This window comes from Malurus melanocephalus, unplaced genomic scaffold (assembly GCF_030028575.1).
Source record: "Malurus melanocephalus ecotype Western Australia unplaced genomic scaffold, MMel_1.1 scaffold_64, whole genome shotgun sequence".
Taxonomy (NCBI): Eukaryota; Metazoa; Chordata; class Aves; order Passeriformes; family Maluridae; genus Malurus; species Malurus melanocephalus.
The window spans coordinates 929,312-943,256 of NW_026623296.1; the positions used below are offsets into that span (position 1 = coordinate 929,312).

Genomic DNA, 13,945 nt, shown 5'->3' on the forward strand with positions numbered 1-13,945 from the left:
GTCCATCTCTACAGAGCTAATGTGCCCAGGCAGTTATAAATACCAATGGATCTCATAGTTTTGGTGATCAAATATTCCTGAAACTTGATTAACTTGTGCTGGTTGCCTATGTTTTAGTTAATAGTATTGAAGAGCTGAGTAGAGATAAATGCTGGATTGGGAAAACAGGGCAGATTTTCTCTCTTAAATGGAGATAATAATATCAATTCAATTTACACCACAGAATTTTTATCGCTTTTAATAATAATTTAGTTGCTATATAGTGGTGTTTTAAAAACATCAGTGATGTCAGTGATGCTGAGAAGAGCCATGGACATCAGTAAGGTGATGGGAACAGGCTCATGAAGAAAGATGAAGAGAAGCAGCAAATGCACAGCTTGTCTAAGTGGTGATAATGCTGATGGGGGATGTGATGACCATCTGAAACGTATCTGACATCTGTAAATGTGGAACAGGGAATAGCTGTGTTCAGCTGGTCATAGCATCACAATTAGGGTTAATGAGCAAAGGAAAACACAACATTCTTTTTCTGTTCAGCCCAATGGTCGATCCCATTAAACGCCAGGATGGCATCTTCAGAGGATCCCCTGTTGCACCAACAGAAGTCCAATTGCTTAAATAATGTGAAAATAAATTGAGCAAAATGCTCGTGAGTGTGTGGAGGGAAACATTTTGATAGTGAGAAAGAACTGGGCAAGATGACCTCTTCTGCTTCTAATTACCAGCACACCATTAGGAAGAGTTGGCAGAGCTGTCCTATTTCCRGTTTACAGACTTTTCTCATTTCCAGTGAAAGCCCAATTTATGTTCAACATTATCCAAAACTGTTGAGATTGGAAATGCAGGCAGCTGAACTGAGGGTTCAGAGGGTTGGAGTCCTTCCTCTGCTGGGGCTCATGGGGAGCTGAATCCACATGAATCTGGAAAATGGCACTGAAACCTGAGCTGTCTGAGGCAAAACCTGGGTCTGGGGGGACTGAGTGAAATGGGGTTTTTCAACCACCTCAAAAGTGGACTAAGCTGCACATGGATCAGCACAAGACTAAAGGGAGAGGGAAGGACCCTTTGCAGGCAGTGTTGGAATCAGCACAGAATCTGCAGCACATCAGACCCKCTGCTTCTCCTCAGCTCACGTGCATGTGTCTTTTTTCTTTTTGCATRATTTCCTTGGAAAAGATCACTTGACTATTTTGGAACAGAAGTTAAATTTATTTTTATCTTAATGTGAAATGGTTCCTTTGTGACCATAAGAGACATTACCCAGGTAATTCTTTACTTCCGTCTTTGTCTGGACCTCAGCTTTCAAGGCACTTTCCCYTTTTTGGTGATGATGGGAGTACAGCATGGTTTATTGGCTGTAGTACTAAGTAGAAAACTGGGAATCATTTGCTAAAAGTCATTGAGTTATATGAATTATAACACACCCTGAGATGGGGATTTTAGCCTGAATTAAAACTTGTTGATATTGGCCAGTGAAGTGTCAATGTTTTTCATCRAAAAGATTTTAGTTTTGGAAAGAAAATCTGTTTAAAAAGCAACTTTTAATTGAAAAATCTGGTTCCAAACTCTCTTGGATAGTGTCTGGATGAATACTGATCATCACCAAGGGTAAACAGGGGAGAGAAAAATAAAAGTGTTTTCTGCCTGGCCTCTTAGGTTCTGCTAACTGCGTACTGYTACTGTTTAACTAATAAAAAATAAATTAATGTTAATTTCTAGCCAAYGTTGCAACGTGTCACATGTTGCTTTCAAAGTAGGAAATCATTTTCTCACTCAACTTCCTGTATTTCCACTGGAGTTTGCAGCCCTTTTTACTCACTTTATGGAGGAACAGAGTGAACTGAATTGCACTTATATTCAAAGGAACAGTACAAATYTGAACAGCAGCCAGGTGATCAATTATTAGGAGGTACTACTGCATTGTGTTGTTCACCAGGAGCTTCCAGAGAGAAGAGAAAGAAATTGTCAGGGAGAGAAACATTCAGTGCAGTTAAAAAAAAAAGGTAAAGACGGAGAGAGAGAGAGTGGGGAGCCAGAATACATCAGGGTTACAATTGTATGCAGAGAGCTGGAGCAGAAAGAGCAAATCAAGGTGGCAGGAAATAAAATATTGCTCATCAGCAGAAATAGGGAGGAAAGAGACATCAAAACATGGACACTCATGCAAAAAAAAAAACTGCTCAGGGTAGTGATTATGGAAAAATGTGGGAGAAGGGAGGTTTGGGAAATGTTTAAAGTAATATGGGAAAAGAGAAAATTAGTCAGACTTGCTTCATTTGAGATGAATGTCAGCAGAACAAAACCAAAAGAAGAAAATCAGAGGTGCCAAAAGTTATCATGAAATAAAATATTGCCACTGTCCTCTCCCTTAAAATTTCAGTGAGGAGTAAGAAACCACCCTCCCAGTGAGGCTTCCCACTGATGARTTARATTTTGAGAACAATATGGGCTGAAWTCCACATCATCCTCGGCTTCCCCCTCTTCCTCTGCCATAGTTTGGTCCTGACCAGAAGTAAAACAGCTCAATCAYGCTTAAGTCTGGAGGGAGTAGAGCATTTTGAGGGGGAGTTTTTTWACTTGCAAATTCATAACCACAGTAGAGTAGCCTGAAAGTTAAAATAGATTATTTTGAGGGCGAATTCCTTGACTTGTTAATTCATAACTGAAGTATAGTAGTCTGAAAGTTAAAATATTGCTGTTCACACAGCCAGTCCCCAACATTTCCYGAAGTGCTCGACTGTGCTTGAAGATAAATAAGGTTCAGAAATGAGCTGYAAATTCCTTTAGCTGGAAACTACCAGGTTCTTCTGCTATGGATAATGAACGCAGTGTAAAACGTTTTCCATGCAAAAACAACTGATTGCTTCTGAGCCTTTGGTCCCATCCTCTGTCCTTCTGCACCATTGTGCAGTTCCTGGCAAAGGATTCGTTTTCTGCCCAAATGCAGGACCAGCTGCTGGTGGTCACGGTGTGAATGACTCTGGAAATATATGGGGTGGGATAATGGGCACACTTGGCCACTGAAAAATGGCTGGGAAGTGATTGCTTGGCACTGCTCAGCAGGATTTACTGCTGCTGTTCATCACACACAGCACCTTACACTGACATTTGCTTACACGTGCTGTAACTTGCCATCCTTTGTTTTCCTTCTCATGGATTTTGTAAGAGATGGCCAACCCCATCRATGACAATGTTATTGCCACTATGGCAAGACAGTTCATCTGGAAGAGATCCCTTTCAAAACAACTTCASTTTGATGCCACCCTGACATCTCAGTTCTTTATACACTGACCAAATTTGTTTAGAGCCRTTCCTTCTTGTTATTTTATTTACTGCCATTCTCTGGAAGATTAATGCACWGGTTATAATTCTCTCTATCAGCCTGTCTGTAGTATCTCTGCAATCCCAGCTYTTCATCACTGAACATTCTTTATGGATCACATTACTTTCACCACTCCTTATCTAACTACTTCATAAAAGCACCTCACCCATTCATAAAGCATGACAAGAGCATTACCATAAACTGTTCCTCTGTGCTCAGTAAACACATCATAGGCTCTCCATAGGCTAATCACCTCAGTGGGTAGAATTATCTGGGGATGAATTTATCTGCAACCATCATAACCAAAAGATGAACTGTAYAGAGCAACACTGTTTTGCTTTTCCACAAGAATTTAAGATCCCTGAATCATTCTGTGATGACTGAAAGCCTGGATTTGCAAGCTGGTTGYTGCTGAGCTTCTTTGTAATCGGCGGATTATTTTATAAATATTTAAAAGAAATCCTGAAAGCATGATTTTTTCTTGTATCATATGAAAAAAAGCAAAGGGTGTGTCTAGAGCATAACAAGAAATTTTGCGTCTCTTTTAAGGTTGATGGGAAAATTAATRCAGTTTCCAGTTTGGAGAATAGGTTGGAGATGAAGGCATTCAATGGAATATTTGGCAGTTTTGGAGATCTGGGGCTTGGGGAAAGCCTGTTGGGCAAAAGTGAGGCTSTGGCAGGACCAAGCAGTGCTTGCMTARTTGTCATAGAATAATTCCTAAATCYTTTCCCARTAACTCCTTCYCACTTCTGTATTCTTTTCTAATCAGCAGCTGTGACTAAATCACCTTTTTCTTGTAAACTTATTCATTCCATCCAAAAAGAGAGTAGTCCTACCTTTTTTTCAGTGTGTGTTTTTCCTGAAACTTAACACATTCACTGTGTTAAGTGATTCATTGGATGTCTTCTGCTGGCAGCATTTAGAACAGCATTTTGAGGTCCCAAGAACAATATTTTTGCTCTTGGTTCACTCAAGTTTTAATRTTAGGTTATTTTCAGGCCGAATCCCACTTTGGATTTCACTGTTCTCTGGCAAGGAACTGGAGATGTCAATATTGGAAATGTTAATTTCATTCTGCAGCAGAAATGTACATTTCTCCACAGCTTTGATACCTAGAAAATTTGTTCTGGGCAAGAATTGTGCAGCTGCAAAGCAGTGATCAAAATAGCACAGCAGGTCTTTTTAATCTCTAGTTTATACTGCTGCCTGCAGTTTAAGTTATAGGAGGAGCACTGCTTCAATGCAGGCATATTATATCTATTTTGTCCAAACTCGGGTTTTTTTTATCCTCTCTGACATATCAAATATTAAATTTTCTGAACCACCCAAGTGACTAAGAGCAAGATTTTTTTTTAAAGGTACTTACAAGATTTTATGCTCAGCCTTACTGGCGTACATCATTTAGACCAAGACATCCTATTTACAAGTGATATAGACCTCTCGGAGTGTCATATCTCACTGAAAGTCAATGAAATTTAGAGTCATAATGCTTATCACTTTTTGATGTGGAACTTCAGTTATTTCTCAAAAATAACATTCTTCTCTTTCTGAATTAAGTCCTGCCTCTTCACACATCTCTTAATGGTATTCCAGAGMCRTAWATCCCACCAAGACTTCTAATTTCTRACCTCCATTTCTCACAGTTGCTGTAAGTTGGTCTCCCTTTGAAGTAAAAAAATCCCATTAAAAGGCTGAAGATCCCCGCTAAGAGAACATAGGATTCTTGCCTGCCTCCTGAGTTACATATCTGGATTTTTTCATTCATCAATACAGGAGTGCTGATAGTCCTTATTACGGTTCCCTTGCCCTACTCCCTGTGACAAAAACACCATCAGTGGTGTGGGGCATGAGTGTGGCCCTGGCAGGGACAGCTCCACGCACAAAAAGTGGGATTTTCTCCTAGATTCTGTCATTTGGGGGTATATTGTGCAAAATCCTAATTAAAAGTACCCATAAATCTGCTTCAATGAGAGCTAGGAGCAGATTCCTCATCAGCATTCCTCTCCAGCCACCCTTGCCCTGACATCCCCTTGTTTCCTCAGCCTCTCTGGTTATTCCTCTGCCTCTGGAGCTGCAATGTGCCAGAGGCAGGAGCTGCTAGAAGGCTGCCTTGTTGTTCTGGATACCATTTTCCCTTTGATTCATCCGTAAGAGATTTTTTTTTTCTTTTTTTTCTTTTTTTTTTATTAATATGCATAAGAATAAGGTCCTGTGCAAATTTCTCAGGAGATCAATTTGCAAGGTTCTTTAGTAGAAAAACCTATTCTCTGGTGTGTATATTGGTTTGATATGGAAATCCATGAGCCAGCCCTGGATCCAATCACAACTCACATCCCGGTGTGCTCTGGCTTTTCTTTATGAATTCAAAAGTGGAATCCATACCATTTCTCCTTTACAGAAAATACGTATTTTTAATTTCTGTGAATAAACCAGTTCGTCAGGATCAGAGTCTGTTCTGGGTGTAAGAATCTGTAAATGTCTCWGATAAAAAGCCTCCTGTGGCTGATGGCGGAGAGCATTAGTAGAAAATTGTAAAAGACTACAAATCCTTGTGCTAATTAGAGCTTTGCATATCCCTGCTTCCCCTGTTACACTGAATGGGAAATAAAACACAAATGGAAAAAAAAGTTAATATTCAACTGAAATATTAACATTCTGCTGGACAAAATATTTTAAAGTTATTATTTTGCTCCAGAAGTTCTTTTGMTACAGATTTTTGTACAAAAGTTTGATTTCATGAAAATGGCCTTTTGTGTCAAGATTGCTCTTAGAAACTGAATAATTTCTAAGGTAAATAACCAGAGATGCCTGTGAAAATGGACACTGCCCCTCTTAGCTCAGGAATTCTGAGTCTAGGGTCTATCAGAACTTTGGCTGAATATGAAATGAATTTTCTCATGTAACTGACCTTCTTCACCCACAGCTCTCCTCCAGACTGTGACCATGGGCCAGCACAAGCCAAGACAAACTCATTATTGGCCCTACTCAGAATAGGGGTGTTGTGCCATGRCACAGGAGATGGGGCCCCAACCTACAGAAATATTGCACAGGAAAGAGTCCTGTGAACTCTCGGAGCTGTGACCTCCATGGGTGCTCTTTTAAGTGACTTGGACATCAGGAGAACCTCAATAGGATTTTAAAATTTAACACAAGGTGGTTTTCCAAGGGCAAACAAATTTCACTAGCCATGGTCCTGATGGAACTACTTATTCTGGTCTTTTGTAGAGAAAGAGCAGTTTCTTCAAGGGGTACCCTGTGCCTCCAGAACCCTTTCACAGCTGTAAAAGTTGAGAAAATAATATCCCAACCTAAAACTTAATGACCCACAGTGGGAGTCACTTATGGTGCTGCTGTTGCGTAGAGTCTTCCCAAAATGAAAATACAATTCGTGCATAATGAATAATGAAATGCTGAATATGAATGAAAATATAAATAGAAATTTAGGAAATGGACTGCTGAAGTCTATTATAATCCAGTGGGCTAAAAAAAATCCAGTATATAACCAGGGGACTTGCAGAGCATATRTGGAGTATTCTCAATTCCCATGGGTATGGTAACTCCATGCATAAAGAATAGCCCATTAATTTATTTGTATCATTATCCTAATGGAAAAGAATTAAGTAAGTAGTAATGTTAATATGTTACATTTAGGTCAATTTTTTGATGGCACCTTTGTGTTATRTCAGGTTTTGTGACTTCACTCATTGCAGTTATCCTTGACCTTGTGAAAATGTGTGAAAACCCYAAGCCCTCTCTGATTGCTCTGCAAATGCATCCTGTGAGGTTGATTCTTTTCCTTCTGGAGCAGATATGGAATGCCAGTGGATTATATGTAAAAGAAAAATTGGAGTGTAGCTGCACTGTGGCTATGAGGAGTCCTTTATTTGCTCACTTGTGAAGTGGGGTAGCATGGGACTTTGCTTTTCCTTCTCTTACATCTTCCTGTCAGAAGCAAAAATGTTACTTTGCAAGTTCCATAGTAGTGGCTTATTATTTCTTAAAGTAAAGGGTAGTATTTTCCCCTGTGCACAGTGTAGTCTGTAGTTCTGGCACATTAGCTGGCATAAACATTTTGATTAAAGCTTATGAATGTATTAATTACACCTGGGAAGTTTCCAAAGCTTATTCAAACTGAAAACTCTTTAAACTGCAGCCCCCAAACCTGAATTCTTTATAGTAAATGCAAAAATGGCTGTCACAGGGTTGTTTTTTTCTTTCYCTTGGATGTTTGTATAAAGACACAAAATGGCAAGGGTGCAAATTTTTTTCACCCATTAGTTTCTGCGAGCATTTTTTCAGCAAGTCTACAAGCATCTGAAGGATTTTTACTGTCACATCGTTAAACATTTGCTTGGAGTCCATAGAACTGCAATTCTCTTAAATTTTCTCTGTTCTCCCAAGTCTGGCAGCAGCATCTGCATATACTTAAGCATTTTTCAGAATAACATATGGGTGTATGACCTTAACAGGATGATTGCACTGGCACWTAGACTGGCTACTCGAAGCTGTGTAAATAAACAGAGCTCCCATAAACCAGCCATAGTCCTAATGAACTGTCTGGAAATGTTGATAAAACTGGTCCATACGATTTCTTTTGCTCGTATTCCCCTGGTGAATTGCTAATGGTGAACAGAGGCAGAATTTGGCCAGCAAAGTCCACGGTGCCGCTTGAGCATCGCTTTTTTTTTTTTTTTTTTTTGAGTAGCACGAGCAAACTCTTACAACAACCTTCATCTGGATTAGGCTGTGAGGTGCATCTGCAATGAGCCAGGAGYGAATGCAGCAGAGGAGCTGAATTCTAAAATCACAGGGTGTGTGACCCTCGAAAAAGAAAGGCACATCTTATCTCTCAGCCTCTGTGGCACTGCCAAACAGCCCGAGCAGCCTCACCAAAGCACCACTCTGCTCATGCATTCATGCACACACGCCTTCATTACGATTGACCTGCCCTAGGAAGGTCCATTAAGTGGAGCTCATTTCAAGCACAGATGGTCCTGAATGGCTTAATGTCTGTCTGGTGGCCAGAATAAGTGAATTCTTGATGGCCTTAGACTTCTGATCACATACATGCAGCCAAGGAGGAAATGAAAACATGTTTATCATTTTGATAAACAGCCCCTCTCATTGCTGCAGGACGCTCCGTGTAACTCAGCRGAGTCAAATACTATTAAATTGTCATCACTGTCACAGGGAGAACGTAGAAGTTTTGCTACCTGAGTCATAGTTAATGACTTCCACGATGTATAACACAAATCAGTAGTGCTGTTTGCCTTTTTTTATGTTTGTTTACTGATAAGTTCAGGCTTGGCTGGAATGCAGAGGCGARTTATAATTTTGAAGCGCAAAATATGCTTTTATTATTACCTCCTTGCTAGAGGTATAAAAAACAGAGATGACTAGAAGATGGCTTTTTGGCTTCTGCCAGGCATGCACTCAGACCCTGTAGGTGATTAGATATTTTAAATCACAGCCTCCCACAGCAGGTTCATGCTTGTGATCAAATATTTCACTCTGCGGTGTGTAAACTCAAGGTGGCTTTATAACAGAGACAAAAATGAGCATCATTTCAGGAGTTTAGTGTCTTCCAATCAGAATGAAACCATTTGCAGGGGTAACAAACTGTTGTCCCTGTTTTACAGTAAGAATGATGCATTTTTTTCTACAGTTTTCTATTTTAAGTCTGTGCAGAACACAGATTTCTGGAAGGMTGGGGATATGAGCAGAGTTGCAATGACACAGCTGCCATCTTCAACAGCCCAGAATCCTCCCTGGCAGCCACTTCTGTCCCTCCTGTTTTGGTGATGTCACATTTCCCTCATCCAGAGCTGAGGGTCTCCTGTGAATGAGTTTTCAGACAGGATCAGCTGTTCTCACTGTCAGCTCCTGCTCTTGTTTGGTGTGAAGAAGATAAAAGCCATGATAGGACATTTTCATTCACCTCTGAAGCTTCTTGAAGGAAGATCGATGCTCTTCCTGATCTGCAAGTTCCAATTCCATTTCTAATCTTCTGATTTTCTTGGGGCAGAAAGGAGTTATTAAAAAAAAAAGAAAAAAGCCAGATGGATAACACAGCCACTTCATGAAATGTAGCTGTCAACACAACATTCAGAAGACACTTTGAGGATTTCAGGGCCTTTTCCTCTCCTTTTCAGTTCAATGGCAAATCCCCTATTGACTTGAGTGAGTTGGATGAGGTTGTTATTGCAGAATCAAAGCCAGAAGCTACTGTAGCTCAATAGACCATAAACTTCCAAAAAAAAGAGACATTATTGGGGTTTATGACAAGGATTCAAACTTTTGCTGCACTTACAGCCTATCAGGTCAATAATTTTTTTTTTTCCAAGACTCTTAGCCATGTAATGTACCCCCAGATCTTCCCATAATCCAGATGATCCATTGAGAAAAAAAAAAACAAAAACAAAAAAAACAAACCAAAGACTGGCTGAGGAAAGTCATCAGATAAAAAAAAAAAAAAAACAAACCAAAGACTGGCTGAGGAAAGTCATCAGATATTGAATTAGAGCATTTTTTGTTGCTCTCCCACCCCCTCCCCCAAATGAATACAGTTGGAAATAAAAAAAATAAAAATCACAGGATGCAGAGGTATTTYACATGTCCATCTGAGCACATTATGTGGTTTTCAGTGGAAACTGAATACAGATTCATTCAATTAATTTCTTCATTTATGCAACTGAAATATAAATATATTTAAATAGAACCTCCCACCCCCAGTATATTTGTGAATGATGCAGTAAGGACTGTGATTATTCAATGCTTTTTTTTTTTTTTTTTTTTCCCTGTTCTCACTGGGTCCATTTATATCTGTCTCTTCCCATTTTGGATATGGCTTTTTGAAAGTCTCACATGTACATGCACGGTTGGTAAAATCCATAACAGCAAAACACATTGCATGCAATTGTAGGCATCCATGGGCTAAACATGTTTTAATGGATAAGTCTGACCCAACTCCACAGATTTTTCAGAAAAACAGGGTGTGTGTCATGCAGAACTTTTTCCATATGAGGTGGATTTTTCTTCTCTGTCAGCRCTGGAAAGGGTCTTTGTATTATTGTAATTATTATTACATGCATACTTTTATTGTCTGTATAGATAAAACTTCCAATTAATGTGTTTAGCTGTCTAGCAGTTAAACAAAATGTTTTTTCATGGCTTTAATAGTTTCATTTTGTTTTGTCCCTCCTAAACAACTATGCACTTAGAGCTAAATTCTTTACTGCTCCAGCAACTTGAGCTTCCACATAACAATTAAAGGTGTTATAAAGCTCCTCCACCACAACCCATTATTTTGAATAGATAACCAAATAAGCAAGACTAACTTATGCGGTTCTTGGTACTCATACAGCAAATTAATAGAGGAAAATTAAGCATTTAGGTTATTCACAGATATTTACCACACAGTCTGTGTAGTCCAAAATTAGAAATGCTTATTACCATATGCATTATCTTTATTGTTGAAGTTGCAATCAATAAAATCACAAATCTCTCTTCTCCTCGGGCATGACCATAAGATGGATTAAACCAATGAGAATCTTTTCATTGCTTTCAATATGATTTGGATGGGGGGACAGGGAGTTTATGTGAAGGATTACYTCATAGAAAATGCAAGCATTTGGGGCTGAGTTGATTATCACAATTCCTCTTACTCCTCAGAGACACTTCAGAGCCCGTTTGTCAGAGGATGGCTCTCTGAATGGTTGGGATCTCTCTTCTCTGACACCTATTGGCTTTCAAAAAGCTTGTGTCAGCAGGCCAAATGCACCTAATAACTAAGGGATGCAGCAGCATGTCTCTCCAGATGACTTTAATATTTACTACAGAGTTAATCTCGTGCTTGCAAGCTCATCAGTGCCCAACCTCATGACCACACAACCCAAGTTCGTTTATCCTAATAAAGGGGTGCTCACTGCCTTTCATCCCCTGACCCTCCCTGGAAAGTCAGGGGTTTGGAAATTTGATATTATAAAACATTTCCAGCCTTTTGTGAGTCCCTGTTCACTGGCAGCTGCTGCACCTTCAGATGCTCCAGGTACACCTTATGGCACACCAGAATCAGGGGAGGGAGGTTCCTCCTGCCCCTCTGCCCAGTGCTTCACCAGAAATGCCACATTTGTAGAATCCCCAGGTGCCAGGACTCGCTGGGAGATGCCACTGTACTCCCAGTCCTCTACCTGGTGCCTTTTCAGCTCATTTTAGACTTATGAGGCAGACACGGTTAATGGGATAAAAGGGTTTTATCTGGTATTTAGTGGAATCCCAGTGCACAGCTCATCAAGCTGGGAAATGCCAAAGATGCACCCCATGTATAACATGTATACAATTTTTACAGACCGTACCAAATTAGCATATCCATCTAGAATTCCCCAATAAGAAACTTGACAAATGAAGTCATGTCCCCTTGTTTTAAGAATCCCCCTCCAGATGAGGCCAGAGCTCTGTTTACATGATTTGCTCCAGACAGAAGGCTCCAACCAAGGCTGGAACCTCGAGTTTTGAGGTAGCATGGGGCACACTGGCCTCCCACTGGGATTATTTACTCTTCTGCTTAGCAGAACCCCAAAACTGAGCTGGAATATCAGGCTACAGGAATTACAATCATGTAGGGAAACAGTACCAGGAATATATACAGGGTACAGAAAAAGTCTAAAAGGCAATATAAAAAATAATAAAATAAAATACAAATTTTATATGAATTATATATATATATAATGAATTATATATAAAGTATAAAATAAAATATATTAAAGGGTATATAAAATATATTAAAGGCTATGTAATAAGCAAAAAAACCATCAGGCATGGTACCAAAACCCCTTGTTCACAGCCAGACATGGATCAGCATCCCCACATTTATTCTCCTGCCTGGTTGCACAGCACTACTGTGTCAAAAGCTCTCAATATTCTTCCAAAATAGTGGAAGCCTAAGACATAAGTAATGTGGTTTGAGCCAGAATAAAAGCACTGTACAGTTAGTTCTTAATAGCATGAAGGAATAATGCTCTTCWAGAAAAGCTTCTTGCACATCCTGCCCTTCAGTGGGCAGCACATGAGCTTTTGCACTAAGATGAAGCAAACCCTGCCAAATTTATGCTGCAGATTCAGTAAGCGGCCAAATATCTGTGGGGAACTGCCTGACAGCATTAAACACTCAGTGATTATGAGCTGAACAGAGTCTGAGGTGAGGGATGGAGAATGGCCTGGGCAGTGCATTAACCCACTGTGGTGTTTGTCACTGCAGCGCTGAGGTGAAGGGCAATGGCTCACCTGACACTTCATTTCTGTGCTCAGCATATGCCACAAACACCGAGCATTCTTATCCCAAAACCTCTCTGTCTATCACTCCTCTGTGTTCTCCATCTAATAAAACTATGGCAAATGTTCATAAAGAGCAGTTAGGGAGAAGACAAATTAAGCCTGGAGATCTCACACGCAATGGGGATGTTTCCTTAAAATGGCCAATTTAGTGAGAGGGGGAGTGAAGGGAAGTGCTGTTGGGCCACCCTGTAATTTGGAGAGATTCATTGTTATTCCCTGAGGGCTGAGTGCTAGCACAGAATCAAAGATTTGGGGGAAAAAAATCTTGTTTCTAGATGGATTATCTTAGTCTCTGTCCTTGTATGAGAAAATATTTGGGGAAGAGGCCTCCAATATTATAACCATAAAATCAGCCAACAATTGTTGCACATCTTCTGTAGTATTTTACCTACATTTCCTCTGGCCCAGACCTTGGCACTGTYATTTTTAGGCCAAAAATTACATGGATGTCAGAGAAACTTCTAATATAAGAAAGGCAAGTGACACTTAYCTACATTTTCTATTAAAAATGGAGCATAGCAGCACCCAGCTTATTGGGGAGCACACAAAAAGATGGAAATAACTCTGAAATCCCACCTGTAAAGAAGCTGGGCAGGGGCACAGGCAGGAGCACGCCTGGATGCTTTGATTAGCCACTTCTGCTCTTCCTAATCAGAGTGTCAATATTCTCTTTTTTCTTTTCTTTTTTTTTTTTTTTTTTCTTTTTTTTTTTTTTTTTTTTTTTTTTTTTTGCCAGAAGGAGGAACGTGTGAAGTTATAGCAGCACACAGATGCTGTAATAAGAATCGAATTGAGGAAAGATCACAAACAGTAAAATGCTCCTGTCTACCTGGGAAAGTGGCTGGGACTACAAGAAACAGACCTTCCTGTGTTGATGGCAAGTAGCTGCTCCTGTATCTATGTTTCTGTTTGTGTACCATCCATGGAAAGCTGTAAATCTACAGATTGTGCATAGGAATTTTGTTGTGTTCTTTATTTAACAAAATAGGAAAATCTGGAAGCTTAAGTATCTATTTAGACCACCTTCTTGGTCCTTTAGTGCATAGCTCTGTGCACACAGGTCATGTTAAGATTGACCCAAAAACTGTGAGCAAAGTGCCCAGTGTAGATGCTTTGATAAGAGATTTATTRTTGATAAATAACTGGACAAAATTATCCCTTGCGTCACTTCATGGGCCCCATCGGTGCCACATTAGTTTTGATTCACACATAATTCAACAGACAACTGCCATTCATTTTGATTTAATTTGCCATTTGGAAAGTCAGTGGCAAGACAACATAAATGAA

At 39.8% G+C, this 13,945-nt stretch overlaps 1 protein-coding gene across 2 annotated transcripts in view; it reads left to right on the top strand.

Moving 5' to 3' along the window:
• TAFA1 (TAFA chemokine like family member 1) overlaps positions 1–13,945 on the top strand; it is a 204,326-nt gene that overhangs the window by 150,532 nt on the left and 39,849 nt on the right. Inside the window, exon 3 of one of the 2 annotated variants that reach the window (XM_057366342.1) lies at positions 13,398–13,535. In XM_057366342.1, the coding sequence (XP_057222325.1) occupies positions 13,398–13,535 (138 nt within the window). Of the gene's footprint in view, positions 1–13,394; positions 13,536–13,945 lie in introns of both variants that reach the window. The other variant, XM_057366341.1, reaches the window with a different exon arrangement.